The sequence below is a fragment of the Elaeis guineensis genome, chromosome 5, assembly GCF_000442705.2.
Source record: "Elaeis guineensis isolate ETL-2024a chromosome 5, EG11, whole genome shotgun sequence".
NCBI lineage: Eukaryota > Viridiplantae > Streptophyta > Magnoliopsida > Arecales > Arecaceae > Elaeis > Elaeis guineensis.
The window spans coordinates 121584122-121611446 of NC_025997.2; the positions used below are offsets into that span (position 1 = coordinate 121584122).

A 27325-nucleotide genomic window follows, 5' to 3' on the forward strand; every position below is an offset into this window, starting at 1 on the left:
GATATCCGATGGAGCGAAATGGCTCTCTATCCTGTCGATCTAGGAGAAGCTCAGATATTTTTAAGGCTGCTGACGAGTCTACTGTTGTCGGATGCCTTAGGTGCTGATGCTACAGGCAGAAGTCATTTGCTGTAGAAGCTCGGATGGAGACTTTCTGTTGGTGAAGTTCGGTAGGAGTCCGGTTGCTAGGGAAGTCTGTCTGAGATTTGCCCGACGTCGAAGCTCGTCTGAAGATTATCCGTCGGAGAAGTCCAGTTTCATGAGGAATCTGGTGGAGGGTCGGCCGGCGGTGGACCTCGGATGGCGTTGGAGAGGTTCAGCAGACATCGGAGGTGATCGATCGTTGTAGAAATCCAGCTGCTGGAGTCCGTCCGTTGTAGAAGCTCATCCGATATCCATCCGCTATGAAAGTTCAGACGGAGTCTGATTCTCGTAGAAGGCTGAAAGGAGACCACTTATTGTAGAAGCTCGGTCGAAGATCGGTTGTCATGGGAGCTCAGAGTAGCGACCTGGCCGGCGGGTCCTGTCCCATTGTAGAAGCTCGTTTGGGATCCGACTACGAAGAAGCTCGGCTGAAGTCTACCTATAATAGAAGTTCGGAAGAAATGTGTTTATAGTAGAGGCTCGAATGGAATTCGCTTACAGTAGATATCCGGGGTAGACCGTCCGCTGTAGGAGTTCAGAGTAGGCCGCTCGTAGTAGAAGTTCGGAGTAGACTGCTCGTAGTAGAAGTTCGGAGTAGACCGCTCGTAGTAGAAGTTTGGCTCTCTCAGAAGCTCGGGTGGAGTCCGGAAGGTGGTCGACTGCCGTAGCAACTTGGATGAAGTCTGATTACTGTAGAAATCTTCGTTGTCGGAGAAGCTCGGATATTGACGAAGTTTGGAAGAAGTTCGGAGTAGGGTCGTCCACGGCCAAAAGAAGTCTGGAAGGAATTCGGAGAATAGTTGATCACTGTAGAAGGTTGGCTGATAGTGAAGCCTAGAGAGCCTTCGGAGCGGCCCGGTAGATGAATGGCGAAACTCATTGTTGGAGAAGTCCGGAAGCTCGGACGGTCGAGGGGGTTCAGAGAGGCGCCACACCAGATCGGAGGCCAAAAAAGCCCTAGAAGGGTTGGTCTTTTACAAACTTCGGTCGGAGGGTATTTTATACCCAACACCAGTCCCCCTACTTTCGAGTTCGGATTTCGAATGAAGGAAGTACAAAGAAATTCTCATGACCGAAGTTGCCCCCCTCGATTTTTGCACTCAGTGGTTGTCAGATATTTTGGCGTTTGGCGCACTGGTGCCGGAGTCTTTTTCTTATCTTTTGTCTTCTTGTACTAATTTGAGTCGTGGCGCTTTTGTCTTCCAACGATAGTGCCCTGCCGAAGCTCTTCCCCTGCCACAAGAGATTCCTCTGAAGTCGATGATCCAAGACCTCAGAAGGAAAGTTCGTCAGTTGACGAAGAAATCCAAGAAGCTGGAAGATGAACTTCACCGGCTGAGGAAGAGCCATTCGGAAGTCACTGCGGAGGCTGTTCGCCTTCAGGACCTCCACAGAAAAGGTCTCATGGAATTCACCCAGAGGAAGACTGACTTCGTGACGGAGCTCGAGAAACTTCGGAAACGTGCCAGCGACCGATCTTGGATGCAGGCTTCTAAGATCAGCTCTCTTGAAGTCGAGCTGGCGGCCACACGGGAGAAGATCGGCTAGTTGGAAGGGAGCTCATCCTGGCTCACAGTCCAAGCCGACCGTGATCAAGACTGATCGAAGAAGTTCTCCGACCTTCAAAAGCAGCTGCAGGATGCTTAGGCGAACTACAACGCCTACCGAGTCGGCTAGAGCGGGCAAGTAGAGGACTATCGAAGGAAGCTCCAGACGGCGATCGATGAAGTTTCCCACCTTCGGAGGCAGTTATCTAAGAGAGTCCAGTTCGCCTCTGCACAAGGCTCTGACGAGCTCCGCTCCTTGAGGGGGACCATGACAGAACTATCTGTGGCCCTTGGGCGCGAGGAGGCCGAACTGCAGTGGCTGAAGATTCAGCTGGTCCACGAGCAGCAGGCGGTCAAAGATGCCGAGATGGAGTCCGAGGTCTTGAGGAAGAGGCTTCGAGAGTCAGAGGGCGAGAGCCGGTGGTTCCACCAGATGTACCAAGATATGCTGCTGAGAAAGATGAAACTAGAGGAAGAAGTTGAAAACTTAAGACAATCCCTAATAAGGACCGAAATCGAGAGCTCGAAGTCGGAAGAAGCTGAGCTTTCTTAGAGCTCCTTTCTCTTTTTTTTTTTGCCTTTCATCCTTCCATGTATTCTTTTGCTTTTCTTGTCGTCTCTCTTTTTGGCCTTCAAGGCTTTGTAATATATACTTCACTAATGAAATGAAAAGAAAATTTTTCATTATCTTATCCATTTTGGTATTGAGTTGTCGTTTATCGAACTTCTTTTATTTTTCGTCTTGTTCGATGTCGACGTTGTTCGAAGGTTCCTGATCATCGCTATGTTGATTCGCCCTTAGGGACTGGAGATTTTCGATAAAAATTTTCTTCCTCGTTGAGATGAGATTCCTTGATCTTTGATGTAGTTTATTTTTTACTTATCACTGGTGTAGTTCGTTGCTTTCTCTTTTCATCTCTTCTTTTCTTCTGTGTTCAAGTGAGGGTCTTCCCTCTGCTCTTGACGGGGTCGTGAGAGTGTAGAGGAGCCGTTGAGGAGGCTTTCCTCCTTGTCCGATCTTGATCGATCGAGCCTTTATTTGCGTTAGGACGAGGTTCTCCTCTTATTCCCGACAGTCAGTTTCAGCTCATGTTAGGACGAGGTTCTCCTTCTATTCCTAACAGGACTGTGGGGGCACGTAAGGGCCGCTGCAAGGGCCTCTCCCCCCATCCGGTCTCTAAGTAACCGGGCCTTCGACTTTGCTCATATTAGGATGAGATTTTCCTCCTGTTCCTAACAAGGCGGTGGGGGCACATAAGGGCTGTTGCAAGGACCTCTCCCCCTATCCGATCTTTAAGTAACTGGGCCTTCGACTTTGCTCATGTTAGGATGAGGTTCTCCTCCTGTTCCTAACAAGGCTGTGGGGGCACATAAGGGCCGTTGCAAGGGCCTCTCCCCCCATCCGATCTTTAAGTAACCGGATCTTCGATTTTACTTATGTTAGGACGAGGTTCTCCTCCTGTTCCTAACAAAGCTGTGGGGGCACATAAGGGCCGTTGCAAGGGTCTCTCCCCCCATCCGGTCTTTAAGTAACCGGACCTTCGACTTTGCTCATGTTAGGACGAGGTTCTCCTTCTGTTCTTAACAAGACTGTGGGGGCACATAAGGGCCGTTGCAAGGGCCTCTCCTCCCATCTGATCTTTAAGTAATCGGGCTTTCGACTTTCTCATGTTAGGATGAGGTTTTCCTCCTGTTCCTAACACGCTTAATTTCAATTGAATGAGGGAGTTACTTCCTGTCGTTATAAGTTCATGCCAAAAAGATAAATATATAAATATAAAATTTTTATTTAAGGCAAAGCTATTGGTAATACATCCGCAGATTTTTCGAACCCTATAGCCACGGAAGGTCTGCTCCCCGTCGGGGTCCTCCTGAGATGGAGTTGATAATCTCAATCGGAGGCTGATCTTCAGGTTGCTCCTCCCTCCTTGGCGGCTCCGACTGTGGCAGGGCCCTAGGCCGGTCTTCCCTACCTTCAGGTCGGCGTCGAATGAATCTGTCAAGCCGACCTCGCCTGATGAGCTCCTCGATTTCATCTCGGAGCTGAATGCATTCTTCCGTGTCGTGGCCGTGGTCACAGTGATAGAGGTAGAATTTGTTTGGGTTGTACTTTTCGGGGTGCGAATGCATCCTTTCCGACCTCGGCAGCTGCTCCCTGACCTCCATCAGCACCTAGGCTTTTGGAGCATTGAGAGGGGCGTAGCTGTGGAATTTTCCCAGGGGAGAGCTCTGCCGAACTCTACGGTCTGAACTTCTCTGCCTACGAGCCCGGGGAGGAGTCTGGACACGCCTGTGTTCAGAGGGAGTTTAAAAACGTGATCGAGCTTCACTCAGTCCTTTTTCAACTGCGGGCTTGCTAGAGTCCCCCGCCTACCACTGCTTCGCGGTCTCCTCATCCTTCATCTTGAAGGCTTCTTCTGCTCGGACATATCTTTCGGCTCGAGCCAGCAAATCAGCAAAGTCCCTGGGATATTTCTTTTTCAGGGACAACAGAAGATCATTTTTTTGAAGACCGCCCTTCAGGGCGGCCATCACGATCGATTGGTCCAAGTTTCGGACCTCCAGTGTGGCGACATTGAAGCGGTTGACGTAGGCTCGGATGAATTCTCCCTCCTTCTGCTTGATGTCGATAAAAGACTCTGAACCTCTCCGGGGACGTCGGCTGCTAACAAAATGAGCCGCAAACTGGTGGCTCATCTGATCAAAGGAGAAGATAGTACCCGACTTCAGTGTCGAGTACCAGTTCCTTGCTGCTCCCTTCAAGGTAGATGGAAAAGCTTGGCACAAGATGGCGTCTGGTACACCATGGAGCGGCATCATTGTCCGGAAGGCCTCCAAGTGGTCAACCAGATCTGAGGTCCCATCGTAGCTTTCGAATTGGGGGAGCTTGAAGTTTGGCGGGATCGGTTCCTACATGATCATTTGAGAGAAAGGAGGGTCAGTACAGATGTCCTCACCATAAGCAGAGGAAGCGTGGCGGAGCTCTTCGATCTGTCGGTTCATCTCCTGGAGCCTTCGATCCAAGAGGTCCTTTCGACTGCGAGTCTCGAGGGTCTTCTGGTAGAGTGGAGATAGGGATCCTCCTTGAGTGAAATCGTGATCAGACTGAGGGCTCTCCACCCTCAGATTCTCCTTTTCGGAGAAGACAGGACGATTGGCCCAAGTGGCCCATCCTACTGCCGGATCTTGGAACTCCGACGATGCTCTTTCCAACCGCACTGACGCCTGCGGCTGTTGCTACTACTGCTGCATAGCCTGCATCGCTTCGGTGAGGCCTCTGACCTGCTGAACCAGCAGGTCGAACTGCTCCGTACCGATCGTCATTGTCGGAGGAGGAGGAGGAGCCTAAAAAACTGAAGGCGAGGTCGGAGCCTGAGATCTGACCGCAGAGGCCATGGATCGCCTGGTGGATGCCTTTCGGGGAGGCATCAGGTGGAGATCTAGTAGGAGAAGGAGAGGAGGACGTCGAAGAAGATGACTGGAGGCAGTCCCGTTAAGCACTCCTTCAAGAACAAAGGTACTGCGAAGACACAGCCCTTCCTCTAGCATCAATTCTGTTGGTGCAGAATTCTACCGAAGCCAGAGTTACTGGAGTCGAGATGACCGCGGCCGCCGTCGAAACCTACAAGGAAAGTCTAAATCAGAGTTGGAGGTGCTCCGGTAAGATCCTCCGATGCTCAAGTCAATAATCTGCTTCAACAAAAATGGAGTGCTCGAGTGAAAATTTTAGCAGAGTTTTGAGATAGAGTTTAGAGCTTAGAGAAGAACGTATCTGAGGGTCCTTTTTTATAGACGGAGAGCGTAACTGATTGACAGCGATGTCTGTAACCACCTGGTAGTGGGCTGTTCAGAGCTGCTCGGAGTTTGTTACAGAGAGTAGTGGCGTCAGGGGTCGTTCAGGGTCACGTGGAGTTTGTTACGGAGAGTGGAGTGGTGTCCGTTGTCGCTACTTGCCAGAGAGTGGTTGAGCCTGGAGAGTGGAGTGGTGTCCGTTATCGTGACTTGCCAGAGAGTGGTGGAGCCACGCAGAATCCGTTGCAGAGAGTGGAGCAGGGTAGTGGCCACTGTCGTGACTTGCCAGAGAGTTTGGATCTGTCGGCTAGAGCTCGATTGGGATATCCGATAGAGCGGAATGGCTCTCTATCCTGCCGATCTAGGAGAAGCTCGGATATTTTCGAGGCTGCTGACGAGTCTACTATTGTCGGATGCTTTAGGTGCTGATGCTACAGACGGAAGTCATCTGCTGTAAAAGCTCGGATGGAGACTTTCTGTTGGTGAAGTCTGGTAGGGGTCTGGTTGCTAGGGAAGTCCATCTAGGATTTGCCCGATGTCGAAGCTCGTCTGAAGATTATCCATCGGAGAAGTCTGATTTCATGAGGAATCTGGTGGAGGGTCGACCGACGGTGGACCTCAGATGACGTTGGGGAGGTTCGACAGACACCGGAGGCGATCAGTCGTTATAGAAATCCAGTTGCTGGAGTCCGTTCGTTGTAGAAGCTCGTCCGATATCCATCCGCTATAGAAGTTCGGACGGAGTCTGGTTCTCGTAGAAGGCTGAAATGAGACCGCTTATTGTAGAAGCTCGATCGAAGATCGGTTGTCGTGGGAGCTCGGAGTAGCGACCTGACCGGTGGGTCCTGTCCCATTGTAGAAGCTCGTCTGGGATCCGATTACGAAGAAACTCGGCTGAAGTCTACCTGTAATAGAAGTTCGGAAGAAATGTATTTACAGTAGAGGCTCGAATGGAATTCGCTTACAGTAGATATCCGAGGTAGACCGCCCGCTGTAGGAGTTCGGAGTAGGCCGCTCGTAGTAGAAGTTCGGAGTAGACCGCTCGTAGTAGAAGTTCGGAGTAGACCGCTCGTAGTAGAAGTTCGGCTCTCTCGGGAGCTCGGGTGGAGTCCGGAAGGCGGTCAACTGTCGTAGCAACTTGGATGAAGTTTGGTTACTGTAGAAATCTTCGTTGTCGGAGAAGCTCGGATATTGACGAAGTTCGAAAGAAGTTCGGAGTAGGATCGTCTGTGGCCAGAAGAAGTCTGGAAGGAATTCAGAGAATAGTTGATCACCGTAGAAGGTCGGCTGATAGTGAAGCCTAGAGAGCCTTCGGAGCGGCCCGATAGATGAATGGCGAAGCTCATTGTCGAAGAAGTCCGGAAGCTCAGACGGTCGAGGGGGTTTAGAGAGGTGCCACACCAGATCGGAGGCCGGAAAAGCCCTGGAAGGGTCGGCCTTTTACAAACTTCGGCCGGGGGGTATTTTATACCCAACAATATACTTTTCCACTCGATTTCCATGCCTTTTGTAAAATATACCAAAAAAAAAAGTACTAATAGCTTGCTAAGTGCTTAAATAGTTATTACCGATTTTGAAGTATAAGTGCTATGCAAAGATAACTGATAATTTATATTTTGCAATATCAATGGTAACATGTAGAAATATATTTTTACACAATAATTTGTGTCCAAGATAAGAGACTTAACATAAAAGATATTGAGAAAAAAATTTTTATGGGCAATTGATTGTTATACCACCAATAAAATCTATGGTACCAAATAATATTTCTACATTAAAATTGGGATTGGCTTTGTCTCGTACACTTATTGGAAGCTATGATATTAAGTATTTTGTCATCTTTTCATCATGCAAATTTTTCACCAGTTGTTTTTTTTGCTTTTTATCCTCTCTCAAGGCTTAGTGTAATACCAATGATCTAATTTATGAATATTACAAGCTTGGCAATCCCCTAATTATTATTGAGAAAAGATGTTATAAGAATTAATATATATTAGAGCTTATGGAGAGATTATGAGAGGATCATCAAAGATCGGATTTTTGTTTTATTTCTCCCTTGAAATATAAAAATTAATCTGAATTATCCATTGATATAGATCAAAATTCAATAATTCAAGAAGTTAAACTACTCCTATATCAAAGAAAAAAAGCAATCGAGTTAGTTTGCTCAATGTTATATAGCAACTTTTTTTAAAATAATCAAGTATTTATCCAACTTGATTCATGTTGAATATGATAAAGTAAATCATCCATCTTATGTAACTCTAATGAATTTTTAAGTCATCATGATAGTGATGTAAGGATTGAACTTTTTCACATAATTACTCAACTGCTAATTTTAATATATTTTTTCCTAAAAATTTTAGAGCAAGAGAGAAAAAGCCCAACAAAATTAATTTCATCAATGGAACAATAATGGTTAAAAATACAAAGAAGGGAAAAATGACATCAAGAGAAAGGCAAAAAGACCAAAAATAAAGGAAACAGCTGCTGACCATTTTATCTTTGTAAAAACTATATATTCCAAACAAAAAGAAAAAGCTACATATTGTTTGATCAGGTCAATGATGCCATCGATCCTAACGTCCTCATGTCCGCCTTTTGACAACTCGAGCCGGGGCGCATCGATCAAGCGATCAGCCTTCATCACCACAATTAGTTCAACACTCGGATTTTTCTCTTTTGCCAACCAAGATAACACCACTCTCTAAAATCCAGAAGCTTCTCTCGAAGTAAAACACCATCCTAAAGCCCTCGCTCTCCCCCTTACTCTCGTCCCTTCTTCCACACCACTCGCTCCCTAGGTTTCCGCCTCCCCCTGCCCCTCTGGAATCCGGCGCCGCTCTCGTCGCCTCCCACCGGAATCCGCTTCCTTTTCATGCTCCGGTGTATGTGATGGGCGGCGCCTCCAAGCTCCTCATGCTCCTCTCCACCCCCTTCCCCCTCATCTACCCCCGCCCCTCCGCCCTCCGCCTCGCCCGCCACTCCCGCGTCCAGCTGGCCTCCCTCTCCTCGGTCGCCGCCGCCTCCTCCTCCCACCGCCGCCTCCTCCCATCCGCTCCCCGCCCCCGGTGTGGATTTTCCGTCAGAGCTGCAGAGGAGGTCCACACCCAGGCCGTTGCCAGGGAGGGCTATGGGGAGTCCCTGGCCTCCCCGCCCAATTCCAGGGCCGGGCACCCGTGGCCGGAGTGGTCGAAGCTGGTGGATTATCTCGTGGCCAGAGGTTATTACGAGCGGCGGGATTCTGTGGCTGCTGGTGATGTTGATGACTCGTTCCTGGACCACAAGGGTCTGTCGGAAGAGTTCGTGAAGGCTGCTGAGGCTTGCCTCGCTTTTGCCAGGGACCGGCCCGATTTATTGAGGTGATGTGGTGGCTTTTGTTGGAAAGTTGCTCATTCCGGTGGGAATATTTTTGATTTTGATTCTGTTTGATCATGAATTCGGATAGCAGTTTTAAATGGTTGTTTTAGGTGTCTGTGCGTTTGTTTAGATCAATAAATTGATTATTTATATGAGTGCATCATCTGATTGTTCTTTGGAAAAATGGTTAGGCTGCTGCCAAAGAAGGATCTTAAGGTTATTGTGGAGAATGGATCGCCGTTGTTGTTTAGGAATGGTGCGAATTCAACCAGGCGCTTGCAGTCGTTCTTAAGTGGTGATGGAGCCAATGTAAGTTCCAGCTGTCGAAATGGCTAGTTTCAGAATCATTTGTTAGTTCTTACTAGTATCTTGCCGAAATGGCTAGTTCCATGGTATGCATTTGCTATGTAGTGATAGTAATGGTTTCCATTTATTTAAGATTTTTCGTTGTCAAGTATGAAATTGGCTGTTACATTTTTTTTGTTCCTTTTACCAAGTGTTAATTCATATTACTGAGTAGCACTTTCTAGCACATGTCATCAATATGATTACTTCGCTGCCAATCTCCAGATAGGCAATGCTAAGTTTTGTGGATCAGTTTGGTGGCTAAGTTTTGTAAATTCATTAGCATTTTGTAAGAAAGTCATTGGTCTTTCAAGGGACCGTCTTTCGAGGGACCATGAGTCATAAGAGCTGGTAAATTAAACGAATGGAAGAAAGTTAAGGAAAATATGCAAGATGAATCAGAGGAAGAAGAGTAGATGGATGGTAATGGAGGAGGAAAGAGAAATAAGAGGAAGTGAAAAAGGAAGCATGAATATTGTAATACATAAGCAATATCTAAAGGTTGATCCATTGTTTGACCACTAGGCTTACCCATAACTTCTTTTTTTTCGGGTGGGGTTTAAAGGCTTATCTATGGTTTTTGAGCGCACCACCAGTGGGTTCTTTTCAATGTTGAATTGTCATCAGGTGTTGGTTCTTTCAAGCGAATGTTGGAGATTGTAGGGACATGACATGCAGCCAATAGATGGCAGGAGAGATTTCGCTCTGTCTAAATACGTGCTTATATATTTTCTCCAATTCTTCTGCTCTCTTTATATATCTGCAACCAGTTATCCACCTTTAAACATTTTCCTTGTAGCTTTAAATATTTCTTTGGGTTAAGCGGTGGTTTTCCAAGTTGTAGAGAGGTACGTATCAAATAATCATCAGAAGGTTTGCTAGGATAGAAGAGGCAGCCACTACAATACGTGCTTGGGGTCTTTAAGTCTTCCTGGTAGTAAAGTGCCTGCTACAATTAGAAATTTGGATGTTGATCATGTCCTTTCATGGTCTAATAGTAGGTGGGGAACCTACTGTGCTTGGAAGATACTCTGAAATCCAGTTATACACTTCAAAGCCCGGGGTTTTGCATGTACTCCACTTACAAATGGATCTCAATGAACATTATCTTTTTCAGAGAGAGATTGGTTCTTCATGGCAGATAGAGTTCCTTTCCAATCTGTTGGAGATTGTATCCTCATGATCTTATTTATAATATCACTATGATATCCCAGGGATTCCTGGTGTCCCGGTTTTCCATGCGTATCTCTCAGGCTGTTGCTTGTGGTTTTCAACAATGGGTTGATTTCTTTGACATATTTCAGTGTACTAAAGTTAAATCAAACATTTAGAAGGTAAATGTGGCCCTTCAACTATTTGAGAAGCAATATATCTTTGAAGGATATGCAGGCAGAAGTCTGCATTACTCATAAACTAGCTATGTAAATATCCATCCTGTCATCGCTCCAGAATGACCGCCAAATGGAAATACATGCAGTCTAACTGGAACTGGTTTTGCCTAATACCACAGTTAAATCATATGGTTTTCTAATATTGCAATGGTAGAAGTGCTGCATATTGTGATTAAGCATTTCATGGTGTTACTCTTGGCAAAACAAGTCGAGTTGCACACTGGTTATGTAGCTTTATGAAGCAAATGTAACAAGGCTTTTGCATCTGGTGCATATACCAACTGGTCATCACATTACCTTTGTTGAGACCCAGCCCTGATTTTTGAACGCATCTGCAACTTGGGCAGATTGGTTGTTCTGAACTTTGGATACCACCAGGCCCAAACAGTTGCTATTTTGATTAAATCTTGACTGAACCAAAATAATACCTGGTTTTAGTCAAACCTGTTTCAACCGGACGGTCTGGTCATGCTTTTAAATTTTGATCCATATGTGGCTCATTTTAAATAAACATTTTTGTGAAATAGTTCTGCTAACCAAAATCAGTTGTTGACTGTTGGGAATGTATTAGGTATTGGAGCCTGCAATGGCACAAACAGTTGATGTCATGAGGTATTTGTTGAGCTATGCGTGCAACCATCCTATTACTTTAGATGAGAACTACCTTAAAGCTAGAGAACTTATTGAAGCATCAGTGCGGAACCTGTTAGTTGAGTTGGTTAATGTGAGCTCAGCTGGTCGGGAATCCAGTTCTACTGAGTCTCCAAGACAGGAACGTCTGAGACATGAACAGTTTTCGAGGCCTCTTAGTCAAAATATTGAAATGAAAAGGGGCGACTGGATTTGCCCAACGTAAGTTGCATCCGTCTCTTTCTCTCTCTCTTTTTTTTTTAAATATCATTTTGTTTATTTTTTAAGTACCAATGTTATCATGCCTCAACAAAATCCTTGTTTCCTGCTTTGAATTTCCTTGATTATCTCCACCTGCTTAATAATAGATGCGTTCTTTATGTGGTGGCTAAATTATATGACCCTTTTTCTTAATATAAAACATTTCTTTGTAAGGGCACCATGTAAGTTTGGTTGTTTAGTTTCTGTTCAGTAAATTAATTCAACAATATGTTTTTAAAAAGTTTCAATTTGCTTTACCATTTGTATTCTAGACCTCATGGAAGTTGTTATGTTTCATGTGATCATGCTGCGTAATTTTGCTAACTTGTGTGCTAATGTTTCACCATTATTGTAATGATATAATTCCAGGTGTTTCGTTCCTTCTCATCTCTTGGAAAATATTTCTTGCACTTTAAATGGTTAAGTTATTATATATGTGCATCCCGGTTTATATTATTGGTTATTCAGCTGATTAGAAAATGAGAATGTCAATATGGATGTGTGGTCAAACTAGAAAGATAGATAAAGAAAGGAATATATTAGAGGAAATGTAGGAGTTGTATAAATTAAGGATAAAGTGATGGAAATCAATTAAGATGGTAAGGATATGTATAAGGAGGCTCTATTAAGAAGGGGAAACCCAAGGTAATATGGATGAAGGTTGTGAAGAAGGATACGGAGAAACTTGGGATAACATTAGAAGTGGCCCTAAATAGGAATTTTTGGTGAATGAGGATCCAAAAAAGCTGACTATAAATAGTTGAAAAAAGGCTGGATGGTTATGGTTATGTCTTAGTAGACATTCTCACACATGATGATATAATCAATGTTTTAAAATGTGGTGTTGTGGTTGCATATATGGATGTGGCATTTTGACTGCAAAGCATTTGCCATATGTGGCTAAGATTTGCGATTGAGCTGCATGTAGGCTGAGTTGGTCCCACTTAGCAATTTTTTTTTTTTTAATGCACTGATGTCCTGCTTAGCATTGTCTAGTTGTATATATAGCTCACTTAGCATTGTCCAGCCACATTTCTGGTCCCATTAACTTTATGCAACCACATGCGGCACACCCAAAAAGAAAAGAAAAGAAAAAAGGATCTCTGCTGTTCCAAGTCCACCACCTATTCATTTGATCTTCCCAACTTGGATTACTGAGGACCCAGTTTAGTTTTGTATCTATTTTTTTGTTTTAGATGGGGAGCAATAGTATTTTTCAACATGATATTTCAGAATTTTATCCTAATCTTTCTCTCAAAAGTGGGGAAGTGATGAAATGGTAGATGATCTGAGAAGATGAGGGAGAGGATGGCATGGCTAAATTAACATTTTTCACCTTTTCTCCTTTGAAGCCTTAAACTTGTTGCTGAATAGGTAGGGTGTTATATAGAAGAGTTTTACTCTTCAAATAAAATAGCTCTTCAGATATTCTGATTGACAAATATATATGCATTACTTGTATCCCCTCTTCCCTCAAAATTCAAAATTCTGGCTTGGAGATGACTTATTATTTATGAAAAAGAGTATTGTTATTATCAATGCTATTATCATGGTTGTAATCATTGTATTTTTAGTTTTTTTTTATTTATATTTTGAATATATAAAAATAACTTTGTGCCTCTTGGTTTGAATTGTTGCTTCCAGAAAACATGAGAGAAAGGGCACATGCATGCAAAAATGCATGTGTGAATTAAAATTGAGTTTGTGTAGAAGGAATGTAAATACTATAAGCAACATAAATTTCCAAGAGTCTAGCTTATGAAATCTACTAGTCAACATATTTCTGTACTGTCAGCTTTGTGAATATACTAAATATAGTATTATATGCTATAGTACCTGCTGACATATTATATCATGTTTCAGAATGGAATTTTACTTAAACTGCAAGCTTGGTATAGTTTGGGAGGAGGAATTGAAACTACAACTCCAGTTTGACCAATGTTTAAATAAATCATGGAATACTATTCTATCTTGATTAGCTTAAAACAATGTCATCTGTATGACTTAGATGACGTATCAAGCTAGGCCATGCAGCAACATGCTAGTGATGGGATTTTTTATTTTTTATTTCTTTAAATAAGGTTTTCCTGATTGTTTCATAAATTATGACTGAAGTACTTCTGGTTTGTTTATCTTAAGGTAGATTGTAATGTCATTTGGATTAAATGAGGTGCATTGTATCATGTTAGTTAAATTTTCTATTTTTTGATTGCTTGATGCATAAGCCAAAGGGTCTCTAAATTACTAGATTTTTGGTCTATAAGCAGGTTAAGATGGTAGATCATATTCAACAGGTTGGATCATTAGTGCGCCCCCCCCCCCCCCCCAAAACAAAAAAAAAAAAAAAGAAAAAAAGAAAAAAAAGGATATCTGATTTAAAATCCGGTTGACTGAGCCTAATATATGTACATATATATGCTTATGTGTGTATGTGTGGGTCAAATTCAGTTGACTAGATCTGGCTTAAAAATCCAATCAACTGAGTGTGATATATATAGCAGGTGCATGCACTCAGTAGATTCTTGTGATTAACTTCTCGAATTGTTTTCCTTTAGTCACTTCCTTCGCTCCTTTTTTCCCTTTCTCTCCTATTTTATTTATTTATTCATTCATTCAATCACTATAGTTATTTAAACATGTGCTTGTATGATATGAGACAGGTCTGTATCAAAGCAGCTAATGCAGTTATGACTGCATGTTGGACGACATTTCAATCATCAAAGTTTTCCAGTTTGTTAATTTAGTGACTTTTGAAGTGATGTTCTAATACTTGGAAACAGTTTTCAAATATATCTAGTTTTCATTTCACTGTAAAAGCCCAATTAAGTATTACTTCAAAAGATGTAAACATGATCATTTGTTGGCTGAAAGCCAATTGGTTTTATGTGAAACTTGAATATTTGTCTAGTGCAGCAGCTTCTTTTTTTTTTTTTTCCCAAAATTTTCTTAATCCCCAATGGAGCAGATCTCAAAAAGGTGAAAAGTTTAGCTGCCCTTCATTGTAACAGTGATTGAAAATCCTAACACGGAAGATATCTGAGATCTCTCTTCATCTTGGAGACAATGTGAGCATAGTACATAATGATTTCACTTCTCTGTTAGGCAAAGAGGGAAGGCTGAACCTAAATAGTGAAAGAGACCTCCAACTGTGCAAACCACAACTACATCTATAGCTGTGCAGGTCCCATTAATACTACATATGGCCCGCATTGAAATAAGGTTGATTTGGCTTCTGTACTATTTAGGTGTTTTATGTTCATATGTGCTTGATAGCCTCTTAAACCACAGTAGTGCTGAAGTTCCAAAGTGTAGAGATTGTAATTGATCCATGCATGGCAAGTGGCGGATAATCCCATCTCTCCTAATCTGCTTATTTGGTAAGATTTAGAACATCTATATGATTTTTAAATTTGATATGCCAGCCATGATTGTGCAACTTCTAATCAAACAGACAGATCACCTGGCTTGTATGTTAATGATTGGTCATTCTTCAAGAACACACTAGTTGTTCATCATCTAGAAGGGATCTGCTTGTTTATGATGTGCTGAAAACACCTTTTGATTGAGACATTTAATTTTGTTGGCCCGATGGAGTTAAATATAATTTCACTTGAATGAGATATTGCCTGACTTCCACACTTTATTTTTTTTGTTGTTCGTTATTTTGTTTTAAGAATATCTTGAAAAGAAGGTACATGCAGCAAAAGTGAGCAGTGATCATGCAGAGCCAGTTCTTATCGAACAGCAGCTTAGGTGGCAAAGAGTGTGATGCACATTCCCCCCCAGCATACTCCCATGGAAATTATTGTAGGTGAAGAGTCGTGCAGATGTGACCTGTACTGGGATATATTCTTTTTTTTTTCCTCTTTTTGTTGATTTATAGTTCTTGGTGGCTTTATGCATGAAGGGAGCCACTTCTTGCATATCTTATGCTGGTTATCAACAAAACTGAAGACCTCTTAGAGCCCAATGATCTAATAGTCGGCGTTTAGTATTTATTAATTTTTTTTAGTGGAATTTGGTTGTTTAGCCTTATGACAATATTACTTTATGATTTTTCGTTAAACTCAATAGAGTTATCCGATGTGTTCTAGACAAGGAAAACTTATATGACATTTTATTGGTCTTTTTGAATGCACTATAATGAATGGATTCTTGTATTATTTTTGTCATGCAGGTGTAGTTTCATGAACTTTGCTCGGAATATGAGATGTCTTGAATGTAATGGGGCACGGCCAAAGAGGGTTTTGACTGGTGGAGAGTGGGAGTGTCCTCAGTAAGCCTGTTTTGACAATCTTTTGTGTTTCACCAGGAAATTTGGATTTTTAATAACTATGTTTTTGATTCTTCATGGTGGTAAATTTGTATTATTGTTATTTTTTAAACTTCCTCCAGATGTGATTTCTTCAATTACGGGAGGAACATGTCATGCTTAAGGTGTGACTGCAAGCGGCCTGGAGGAACCTCAGTAAGTACTGCTGAACCAAGAGCTGGTTTGGGGTATGGTAGAAACTCAAATGTGGAACAGATCCTCAACAGAAGCAGCACTGATAAATCTGAAATTGAGCGCAAGTTGGCTGTCAATGATGAGAAGGCTGAAAGATGGTTCGGCAAAGTGTCCCAGCTAGATGATTCTTCAGACCTGAGCAGCGCAATAGCTGATGAAGATTTTCCTGAGATTATGCCCATGAGAAAAGGGGTTAATAGATTTGTTGTTAGCACGCGTAAGACACCTCTGGAAAGGAGGTTGGCTAATGCTCAACAGAGAGGTAATTTGGGTAATAGTGGTCCTTTGGAGGGAAATGAATCTCAGCCTGGAGGTTTGAGTGGAATGGGATCTGACAAGACTTCTGACTCATCAATCAGCAAGACTTTAGACAGGATACTTGGTCGTTCAACATCACCAGGAACAAATCATCAGTCAGATGCTGGAGAGATTAATACTGGAGCTGGAAGTAGATTTAATTCTTCAGAGCTCAGGCAGAGTATGGCAAACCGAAGGAGAGATCCTGACCATGTTCCTTTTGTGCCTTTACCTGCAGATATGTTTAGTAAATCGCAGAATTCAAACAATGATGTCCAACAATTCCCAGATAAGGAAGATTCAACTTCCATGAAGACTGGTCAGCTGAGTGAATCTGTAACTAAGAGCCCTGGAAGCCCAGCTGGTAGCAAGAATGACAATGAATCATCTGATGCATCTGAAAGATGGTCCAAGAGAGTTGCAGAGCTCAACAATGTCACAGATTTGTCAAGTGCAGTATCTGATGATGACTTCCCTGAGATCATGCCGATGCGCAAAGGTGAGAACCGATTTGTGATCAGCAAAAAGAAAGACCGTTCTCTGACATCACCACAGTACAAGAGACGCATAGCTCTGGAGCAAGCCAATAATTCCAATTTTGTACCCTTTGTCCCTTTCCCTCCAGATTACTTTGCAAAGAAAGACAAGCAACCAGAAGATTCTCAAACCGTAGAATCTACATCAGAAGGTGCAGCTCCACCGGAAAAGGGTCAGATTGTCCCTGAGAAGTTGGAAGAAGCTGAGACAAGGGTTTCAAACTTTGGATCTGCTGGCAATACATCACAGTGGCCTGACAGTCAGCCTAATAATGAGAGCCATAGCACAGATTTGTCTGGCAAAACTTATAATGAGAGCAAGGTAGATGCAGGTTATGGTGGAGCTACTGCAACTTCAGCTCAGCTCCCAAATAATACGTGGAACAATAGCAAAGAGGGTGGGAACAGTGAATATACTCAGAAAAGTGCATTTGATGGTGCCAGTTCTACTGCCAGCTCACTTCAAAAATCTGAATATTCTCCAACTTCCAGGGAAAGCTGGAACCAGGGTTTCTCTGGGAAGAGCTTGGAGGGATCTGCTGTCAAAGAACCTGATCCTTTGGACATGTCTGAGGAAGCCAAGGCAGAGAGATGGTTTCGTAGGGTTGCTCAGATAAAGGACATATCAGAGCTTAGCAACATTCCTGATGAAGATTTCCCCGAGATAATGCCTATGAGAAAGGGAGTGAACAGATTTGTTGTGAGCAAGAGGAAGACCCCACTGGAGAGGAGGTTGACATCTCCTCAGTACAGAAGAAATCTGCCAATTGTTAGTTCTGAACCTGAAAAGGATGCCAACTGAAAAAGAAAGTGGATCGCGTTATTACTTCTTGTTTGTTCATACTGATTTGATCAGTAAAATTTGTTCTCAAATGTCATGGCAATAAACTTTACAGTTTTCTGTGACATTGTGACATCCAGGAAGAACCTGTTTGTTTACTGAAAAAGGGAGGAATCTGTGAGATGTAGCTTTTGTTTGATCCGGATTCAACATGAGTCTTTATTTACGTTAGTTTTTATGCTGCAATATTACTGGTTGATGTAGGGGAATCTGCGTTCTGTTGCATGTGCGATACTGTTTTATAAGAAAATTTTTTGCTTTAATGTTTATACGAAACACTTCTCAAATGACTGCAGGTTTATTAAGTGAGTCTGAAATTTGTCAAAACATCTTTTTTTGAGGCCGCTTAGTGGTTTTTGCTGTATTGTAAACATGATTCTTTAGTTAATAGTTGTGTTACATGTGCTAACATGGTTGTGTGGACGGTTTCCCCAAGCTGGAAGTACAAATGGATGGTGTAATCTACAAACGAACATGTGTTGGGTGGCAGTAAAAAGGTTCGTGGCAATGTATAGTGTGGAGCTTCATATTAGCTGAATCAAGAGCAAACTGGTCCAATCTTTCAATAGATATTTGATATTCTCCGGTACCTCATCAAAAGTTACCCTTGCTCTCCGGGAAAATTCTTTGTATAAGAATTTTGGGCGGAAAATATGATTATCCGAAGGTGGTTCAAACATGACTACCTGTCTATTCTAAAAGTGCTGAGCTAGTAATTTTTGCTTCGGTGAATTGTGTTCGACTTAGGTGGAGTTAGATTCTGTTATATGGTTGTCACTTGGCAATTCACCATATAATATATGCATATGATATATGCATGATATATTAAAACCAAACATGGTAGTGATCTGTGAGAGGAAAAGTTCAGAAGAAAGAACTGAGGTGTAGCAAGGATACTGATGCTGATGCAGAAAAATTCAAATAATAATAATAATAATGACAGAAACTTAACTATCTAGTTCTTTTATATGGCTTTGACCTATACCAGCTAATGGAAAGAGAACGTGCCATTCCATTCTTTCCTTTAAGAAAGCCCTAAGCTTTAAACAAAGCAAAAGAAACAAGTTTGAGTCAACATGAATTGAAAAAGCAATTTATTTAAATTTGCGCGACAGGTGAGGGGCTTATATCGAGCTTGTCTTTCACCGCATCCTAATCCACAGTGGAAGCCAAACAACTACCTAGTTAGCAGCTACAAAGCAGTGCTAAGAGCTAAGAAATGATAATGAAAGGCTCCAACCATGGTAGAAGACTGAGAATTAAGGCCTGAATTAGAAGGACGAGTGCAGAGTCCACTAACGGGAGTCGAGAGAATTGCATAGGACTCCTTATATCAAATTCTGAATAATGGGAGATATAATAGTTTGTACTGGGCTAAACTGATACATCAAAGCCACCGGGAATAGTAGCATTACCCTCAGTTTGGTACGAAGGATGAATTGAAAGAAGGATGAATGAAAGAGGAAGAATAGATGGAGAAAAAGATAACTGAATTTTCTATTCATTCTCTTATATGTTTGATGAAATATGGAAGGATGGGTGGAAATGATTCTCTCATCGGCTTGATATAGAATGAATGAGAGAAAGGATTGATGATATTTGTATAATATTTTATTAAACTACTCTTTGATAAAAACTTAATTATTAATAAATTAATTATATAAATTATTAATTAATTTATAATTTAGTTTAAATAGTTAATTAATATTATACAGATAGTTAATTAAAAAATAGTAAATATAAATAAAGAAATAGAATATAATCTAATTATTTAATTATAATTATGAAAATTATATACTAAAATTAAAATAATGACTAATAAAATCTATATAATAATAGTAAAGCAATACACAGGTATTAGGGTTGGCATTCCGTGTTGACACGTAAGATTATAGGATAATTTTCTGTAACGCCACATGTAAAATTTTTTTTATATTTTTTAAAATAAAAATATAAAGCGATACACGGATATTATGGGTGGTATTCCGTGTTGATACGTAAGATTATAGAATAATCTCCCACAATGCCATATGTCAAGTTTTATTTTTTTTATTTTTATATTTTTAAATAAAAAATAAAAGTATAAATAATATGATATAAAAAATTTATTTATCTATCTATATCTATATAACAATAGTAACACAACATATGGGTATTAGGGATGGCATATCATATTGACATATAAGATTATAGGATAATATCCCGCAATGCTACGTATCAAGTTTTATTTTTTTTATTTTTTTATATTTTTTAAAATAAAAAATATAAATATAAATAGTATGATAAAAAAATCTATCTATCTATCTATAAAATAATAGTAAAGCAATACATGATAATTAGGGGTGACATTCCGTGTTGACACGTGAGATTATAGGATAATCTTCTACAATGCCATGTATCAAGTTTTATTTTTTTTTTATTTTTTAAATAAGAAATAAAAATATAAATAGTATTATAAAAAAATCTATCTATTCTATATAATAATAATAAAGCAATACACGGGTATTAGAGGTAACATTCTATGTTGACACATGAGATTATAGGATAATCTCTCGCAATACCATATATCAAGTTTTATTTTTTTATTTTTTATATTTTTTAAATAAAAAATATAAATATAAATAGTATGATAAAAAAATAATATCAAATACAACAATCTTCACTGATTAGAAAGATCATCTTTGGAAAGAATAACTCTCCGAGATCCTTTTGATCTCATTAATTAGTGAGAGTAAGCTTTAATATAAAAGTTATCATTATTATCAATTAACTAGTTTAATGGTATATGATTAATAGTATATATATAAATATATATAAATAATATAAATAAAAATATGGAAAAGTATTATATTTTTATCAAAAAAGTTAATAAAGGATAATTTTATCAATGCCAAAATCCAGTCTTCAATGCTCTATTTATCCTTTCTTCATCCTTCCAATTTGGAAGGACATAAAATGGTGGACCACGGTGGATAGACTATCTCTTTTTTTTTATTTTTTTTTAATTTTTTAAATCAAATAATGGATAGAGGCAATCCATCATTTCAATCCTCTCCATCCATCTTCTTGTGACCCTGACCAAACATAGAGTAAAGGAGAGAAATACTAGTTTGTGCTGGCCATCAGCCTAGAGGAGAGGAAGGAAATAGGCACGCATGAAAACAGCATTTTGATTTGAAGGGCGGCTTTTGACATTCTTATTTTATAAGAGAGATATGGCAATACAATGCAAGTCATTAGGTGAACCGGCAAATTCAGTAGACGTTGTATACTGGGGAGTTGAGCTTGATCAGGTCTCACCTCAATTCTACCCACCTCCTCAAAAATCTTGCCCGGCTTCCTCTCGTCTTGATTCACCCATCTAAATAAACAAATAATAATAGCACAAGTATTCTATTTACATACAATAATACTGGAAATTTATAGATGAGGCCTGGGCCTTTGGTAGCTGCATCCTTGTTGCTCATTACGTGGTCCATAGGCTTGAATTCCACAAGCAGGCATACAATGATATGGTCCATGGACTGACACCTGCTAGTAAGCATGCACATTGAGCGACGGCAATTGCAGCCTCGTAGCCTGAACCTCCCATTCACATTTCTGTGACTGATTATTCTTCTTTCTTGGGAACTTGATGGTATGATTGAAAGTTAATAATTATATACATCAACATCTTTATTAACTAGTTTTGCACCATAAATTTAAATTATTTTTTATAATTAATTAATTATTTATTTATATTTAAATTTTTAAAAAAAATATTTTATAAAATTTTTGAGTAAATACATCCCATCGTCTAAATATTTGAAAAATATTTTGATACAACAAAAAATTTTTTTTTACAATCAATATACTCATCCTATTCACCTTTCGAAAAATATATTTATGATATATGAAGTTAAACTCAATTCAAGTCTCTCAATATCCATGATCAGCTGATATTAAACTCAATTTAAATCTCTAAATATCTTCATTGGCTGATATTTTATAATTATTTATTTATAAAGAAAATGGTTGTAGCCAAGTACCATAGGCAGAAATTGTGACATCTCAATTTTGTATTTCCAGCTCAGGCACATCGCATCTGTGCACGTGGATCGAAGGGCTTAATATATTGGACGGTCCTGATTCATCCGGGTTTGCGTCACAGCAACTCTAGTGTCGCTTAAAAACCCTAGTGGGCGGCAAACCCTTGCGCCTTGTTCCGAGACTTCCCTCCGCTGTCTCTCTCCGCGGCCAGGGTTCCTTCTGGTACGTCTCCGACCCTCATCGATCCGTTCTTCTGCGTAGTTGCGATCCCATGTCCCAATCTAACCATCGGGTTGCTCTTTTTCTTGGAGAATACTACGTCCGGTGTAGCTTATAGGTTCATGGGTTTCGGTTGATTTATTTTGCTTTACAAATCGTTAGGGTTTAATCGCACTTTGGTTCGCAATGCGCGTCGGATTTGAGTCTGGGTATTGTCTCGGAGCTTTGGAACTTCTTGTCATCTTCTTGGCTCAGATCTGTCCTTCTCTGAGATCCACGCAAGTTTAGATCCTATTTTTCTTAGATGTATTTCTCAATTGTCACCTCTCTTTTGTTTTTTTTTTTTTTAATTTTTTTTTCGCAAAGAAATATCTGTATAATAATGTTAATGGGATACTTGTCATGAAATGGTTAACTCTTGAAGTCTCGTATCTTATTGGATGAAGTCAATTGGTGAATGTTCTTTGATTTATTCTTTTTCTTCTTTTCCTTTTAGAGATACTCCTTTTTGATGGATATGAAGTGTCACGGAATTTGTTTATGATGATATTGAGTAATTTTTCGGTGGTATCGTTAGCGAGGTTTTGATGGGGCCTAAGTTTACTTTTTTTTTTTTTGATGAAACTCGGTATATGCTTACTAATGAACTTATATAACTTGGATCAGAGTTCATATCGACATCTTATATGTTTTACGTGGTCTTGCTGGAGGCCATTTAGCCCTAGAACTGTCCTCCATCTGGTCTCGATAACAGTAGTGCATTCTGATGGATAATGTATCATGTTGAATATTTGTTGGGACCTCCATCCTTATGCAGACATTATTTACATGTTTAATGGAACATGTTAGTATATTGAGCCACACAAAACAGCCATTGTGCTTTAAAATTTTGCAAATTGTTGTGCTTAGATTGATTTGTTATTGTACTAATACCAATATGTTATGTATTTTCTAGACATATTGGCCTTTGTGTTACTTTCTTCCTTCTAAATTGCATTGCTGGTTTATTTGTGCGTTGAAATTCTGCACATGTACTGAGGCTCCATTTCATGATGTTTGCGTGGTTGCTTAATCTTAATGTGCAAGAACAACATGGGGACCTGGTTTGCAGAATGAACTAATCGTGTTTTTGCTGCCAGTAAACACCCAACAATACTTCAGTGTTGAAGAACATTTCTATGTTGTAACTGTTGTACCTAAATTCTGGCAGATGCTGCCCATAGTTTGTGATGCCTACATATGGTTTCAAAGAAAATTTTGGTTGATAAATTTTTACCATTATTATCAGTTTTATTTTTGAAAGTTCTCTAGCAATTCTTGCTGTTTGGTTTTTGACATTCTGATTGCTTGTTATTATTAAATGTCTTCAGGAAAAGTGGTAAAGTCATCTGAAGGTGAAAAAGATGGTTCTGAAGTATGTGACATCATCCTGATTCATGGTTTTTTTTTTCCACTCCTTTATTTTGTTCTTTATGTTCTGCAGAAACAACTGATCCATTCCATGAATATGTCATCGACCTTTGTTTTCCCTTTTTTGTGCTTATGTTGTCATAACTTCATTCATCTTGTGACTGGTAGCAGATCCAGTCTTCATAATTCTATTAGTTGCTCAAATTTAAAAACTTACGTGTTTGCTTTTGAAGTCTAATAGTATGTGTTGCTGGTATGTTAACTTTTAAAGGGTGTGCTTGAAAATGCAGGACAGAACTTTGCCGTTTTAGTGGTGCTAAGATATACCCAGGAAAGGGTATCCGATTTGTTCGATCTGACTCCCAGGTAAAAAAAATTCAGATTCTATAGGACAAAAAGACCTTGACATTAGGACACAATTATATATAATTTTGTGTTGACAACAATCGTTATTCTTCTTTTTAGGTATTTCTTTTTGCCAACTCAAAATGTAAGCTCTACTTCCACAACCGCCTGAAGCCTGCGAAGCTTACCTGGACAGCTATGTACAGGAAGCAACACAAGAAGGTACTTTCATCAATTAATGTTTCTACTTTTTGTCTAACATATATGCCCGTAAAATAAGTGATCACAGGCATCAGTTAACAGTGCCCATCCTAAGAGACAAATTTTCTTGGGCATAGGGTTCCATCATATTGTCTCTATTGATCTGCCTTTTTAATTCCAATCTCCATTTCAAGTTGAAGAGTTCTTGGGAAGTAAATGGGACTGCTTAAGTAGATGATATAGAATCTTGTAATTTAGGATAAACAGTTATGCTTGCCCATTAATTCAAAATTTTGAATAAATTGTTTGTTTTTCATTTGAATGTTAAATATATTTTCGTTGATCAAATGGTAATTTTTTGCATGACAACTACTGGATAATGCAAATTGTGTTTGGACTGATGATCATATTTTTGTTGCTTCTTCTTGACTTCTGCTAGTACTCTTTATTTCTATTGATTGGTTAATATGTAGTTGTGTTATTGGGATATTGCACACTTATAAGTTTAAATTGGTTGTGCTCATTTGATGTTTAGGCATCTATTTGCGAAAACCATCTGCTAACTCCATTAGGAGATGGGATGTCTGGAGGAAGTAGTTAGTTTTCATTCTTCAGTTGCATTATTAGCATCCAAGGAAAGAGTATGAGGAGCTACTTATACTCTTGCAGCCTTCTGTAGAGACATACATGTTGCACAAGTTTTGAACTCTTGTACTAGCTGGTTTATTATTTGTCTATAATGTGGTGGGGATACTTTAGTTTCATTTAAAGTAATTAGTTTTAAAAGCTTCTGCTTCCCTTTTTTCAAGCAAGTAAATGTCAACTCACCGCTTTCAGATGCTGAAATTGTTTGTCGTTCTTTTCAGTATCTATGGGTAGTCTCTCTCTCTCTCTCTCTCTTTCTCTCTCTCTCTCTCTCTCTCTCTCTCTCTCTCTATATATATATATATATATATATATATATATATATATATATATATATATATATATCTGTTCTCCATTTTTTCCCACATGATGCATAAGCTTGTAAAATAGCTATGAATAATGTAGAAATATCTTCATACTATATTAATAGTGTGAGTAGGTAAATACCTTTCCTCACAAGAACAAAGGTAAATACCAAAAGGATCATTTTGGGTGCCATGTCAAATGCTTAAGTGGTGCCTGACTGGTTGTTGTCCGGGTGGTTATAGAGAAGCGAAGGTATTGGCTGTAATTACACCTTTCTAGGGAAGGTGTTGTGGTTCTCCCTAGCACTTAAGCAAATTGAGTAGGCAGCTCCTGTCACATAAGATGTTATATCATATCCTATGCAAATGAGCCAGAATGGACAAACATTTGTTTTGAAAACAATATTACTGTCAGAGTAGTGGGCCTGCTTCACACAGTATGTATTTTTTCTTTTTTTCTCCCTTTTTGGTTAAATTGTCACTCTTGAGAATGGGGAAGCTCTTTTTAAATCGAGTTTGCATTCTGTGAATCAACATACCATGTTCAATATTGGTATTGCTGCTGCTGTTATTTTTATGAGCTCAATAATTAATTTTTTTTTTGGGTGTGTGAGAATTAAAGATTATTCACCTGGTTGTGGCTGCAGGATCTTCATGCTGAAACCATTAAAAAGAGACGTCGAACAACAAAGAAACCATATTCAAGATCAATTGTTGGTGCTACCCTGGAAGTTATTCAAAAGAGGAGAACTGAGAAACCTGAGGTTCGCGATGCTGCAAGAGAAGCAGCTCTTCGGTATATTTCTCCCCCAACTGGTTGTTCTGAGCATCATAGATGGGTGAAGACTAAGCTATATAGGAAATTCTGGCGTCTGTACTCTGCTCAATAGATTTAACATAATGTTATACCTGTGAAAATCAATTCTGTTGTCAAGTTGGCCTTCTATTCCCTTCATGATAGATGATTCTTATTTCTACGTTAGCGTTATCTGCTTAACTTTTCTTTCTTTTTCTGTTTGCCCTCAATTTTAAGTTATGCTCTCATTTTTTGCTGTTCTTCATACTTCTAGCTTTCATAGAACTCTATTTTACATAATTTATTAATGCTGTTGCGTATATTAAAACAATTTTAATTGATCAAGAATTGTTCAGGCATTGGGGTCGTTATAGTGACAATATTTACTAGAAAATGGATCTTTATTGGATGTTGGCTATCTGTATTTAGATTAGCACTTGCACATTATCCTAGCATGTAAGTGATATGGGTTCTGCCGTTTGCAGTGAGATTAAGGAGCGTATAAAGAAGACCAAGGATGAAAAGAAAGCTAAGAAGGCAGAACTGATGGCTAAAACCCAGAAGATCCAGACAAAGGGCGGTAGCATGGGTAAGGCTCCTAAAGGCCCAAAGCTTGGTGGTGGTGGTGGGAAGCGTTGAAGTCCGTAACTTTGCTGATTTCTCCTATTTTTGCTTTGTCAGTTGTATTTTTGCAAAACTAACTTTATTCGATTTTTCTTCTCAGTCCCATGAGAAACATTATTTGAAGCACTTTGCTTTGTCGTTATTTCATTGCCTACTGTTTTCGACGGTACTGGTGATTTTTTCTGCACAGCAGCAGGGGCTGGTTGAGCTATTAGGGCTGATGAGCGATTTGGCTGTTGATACTAATTTGTACTGTAGTTCGTAGACTTTTAGTTCCTTCAGAATTTTTATGATGGCGAATTGAGTAACATCTTGGGTACAGTTTGGATGACCACAGGCTCGTATGTGTCTTCAGAATTTTTATGATGGCGAATTCAGTAACATCTTGGGTACAGTTTGGATGACCATACATATAGATATATGTGCGCGCGCTCACACATATATATAGATACATACATACATATAATTAAGCCTTTTGTGGACACCCAAAATCCGCAGCTTTGGATCACTACTGACATCTAAAAACTGATGCGAACGCAGAGAAATTAAGTAGTATCCAAACGATGCGTCAAATTTGGGCAAATCTGGTTTCGATTTTTGCGCTTTGTAGCGCATCAGCATGGTTTCATCGAGCGAGTAGGCGAGCAACAGGGTCTTATTGATTTTAGTCTCTTACTGCTTAAAAGCAATTGCTGGAAAAAGCTGAGGTGCTCGCAGGCAACCTGCTTCATTCCAATGCTGTACCGACACATAATTAAGTTTATGAATGTTACAGCGTTTTGTTGAAGGCATTGCGGTAGGTTATGTTAAAGACTGTTGAAATGATTTACCAAGAAAAAAAGACTGTTGAAATGACAAAAACATGCTTGTATGGTACGTGAATTTGGGTTTGATTCAGTTTTTGGATTATGTGCAACCTAGATCACTTTATGAAGGTCTTCAGGTAATGGATTATAAATTTGAGGGATGCTTATCGTAGGGATGGTTGAGGTGGGCAACATGTATAATCCAATGTTTTTATATGATTGAATAGTTTATAAGTCTTTCTTCCTAATACATGATAACACTGGCATCAGAGCAAAACTGCAGGTGTTATTTAC

General features: G+C 39.9%; 2 protein-coding genes across 2 annotated transcripts; both read left to right on the forward strand.

The window, feature by feature from the left end:
- The first annotated feature begins 8229 nt into the window (after positions 1-8229).
- LOC105046081 (zinc finger protein VAR3, chloroplastic) lies at positions 8230-17822 on the forward strand. The gene is made up of 5 exons (XM_010924578.4): positions 8230-8845; positions 9035-9152; positions 11151-11431; positions 15648-15746; positions 15866-17822. Exons 1-5 carry the CDS (start codon positions 8379-8381, stop codon positions 17610-17612), a joined length of 2712 nt encoding a protein of 903 aa, XP_010922880.1. The 5' UTR covers positions 8230-8378; the 3' UTR covers positions 17613-17822.
- A 3976-nt stretch (positions 17823-21798) lies between these two features.
- LOC105046080 (large ribosomal subunit protein eL24) lies at positions 21799-26367 on the forward strand. The gene is made up of 6 exons (XM_010924577.4): positions 21799-21902; positions 23270-23313; positions 23600-23675; positions 23775-23876; positions 25453-25601; positions 26087-26367. The coding sequence occupies exons 2-6, from the start codon at positions 23303-23305 to the stop codon at positions 26238-26240; spliced, it is 492 nt and encodes a 163-aa protein (XP_010922879.1). The 5' UTR covers positions 21799-21902; positions 23270-23302; the 3' UTR covers positions 26241-26367.
- The last annotated feature ends 958 nt before the right edge of the window (positions 26368-27325 follow it).

Bases quoted from the DNA above. Each gene is read 5' to 3' on its own strand.
- LOC105046081 (XM_010924578.4), top strand. From the start codon at position 8,379: ATGGGCGGCGCCTCCAAGCTCCTCATGCTCCTCTCCACCCCCTTCCCC. The intron at 8,846-9,034 runs GTGATGTGGTGG...AAAAATGGTTAG, and splicing joins GACCGGCCCGATTTATTGAG to GCTGCTGCCAAAGAAGGATC. The intron at 11,432-15,647 runs GTAAGTTGCATC...TTTGTCATGCAG, and splicing joins GGCGACTGGATTTGCCCAAC to GTGTAGTTTCATGAACTTTG.
- LOC105046080 (XM_010924577.4), top strand. The intron at 23,877-25,452 runs GTACTTTCATCA...TTGTGGCTGCAG, and splicing joins ACAGGAAGCAACACAAGAAG to GATCTTCATGCTGAAACCAT. The intron at 25,602-26,086 runs GTATATTTCTCC...TGCCGTTTGCAG, and splicing joins GCAAGAGAAGCAGCTCTTCG to TGAGATTAAGGAGCGTATAA.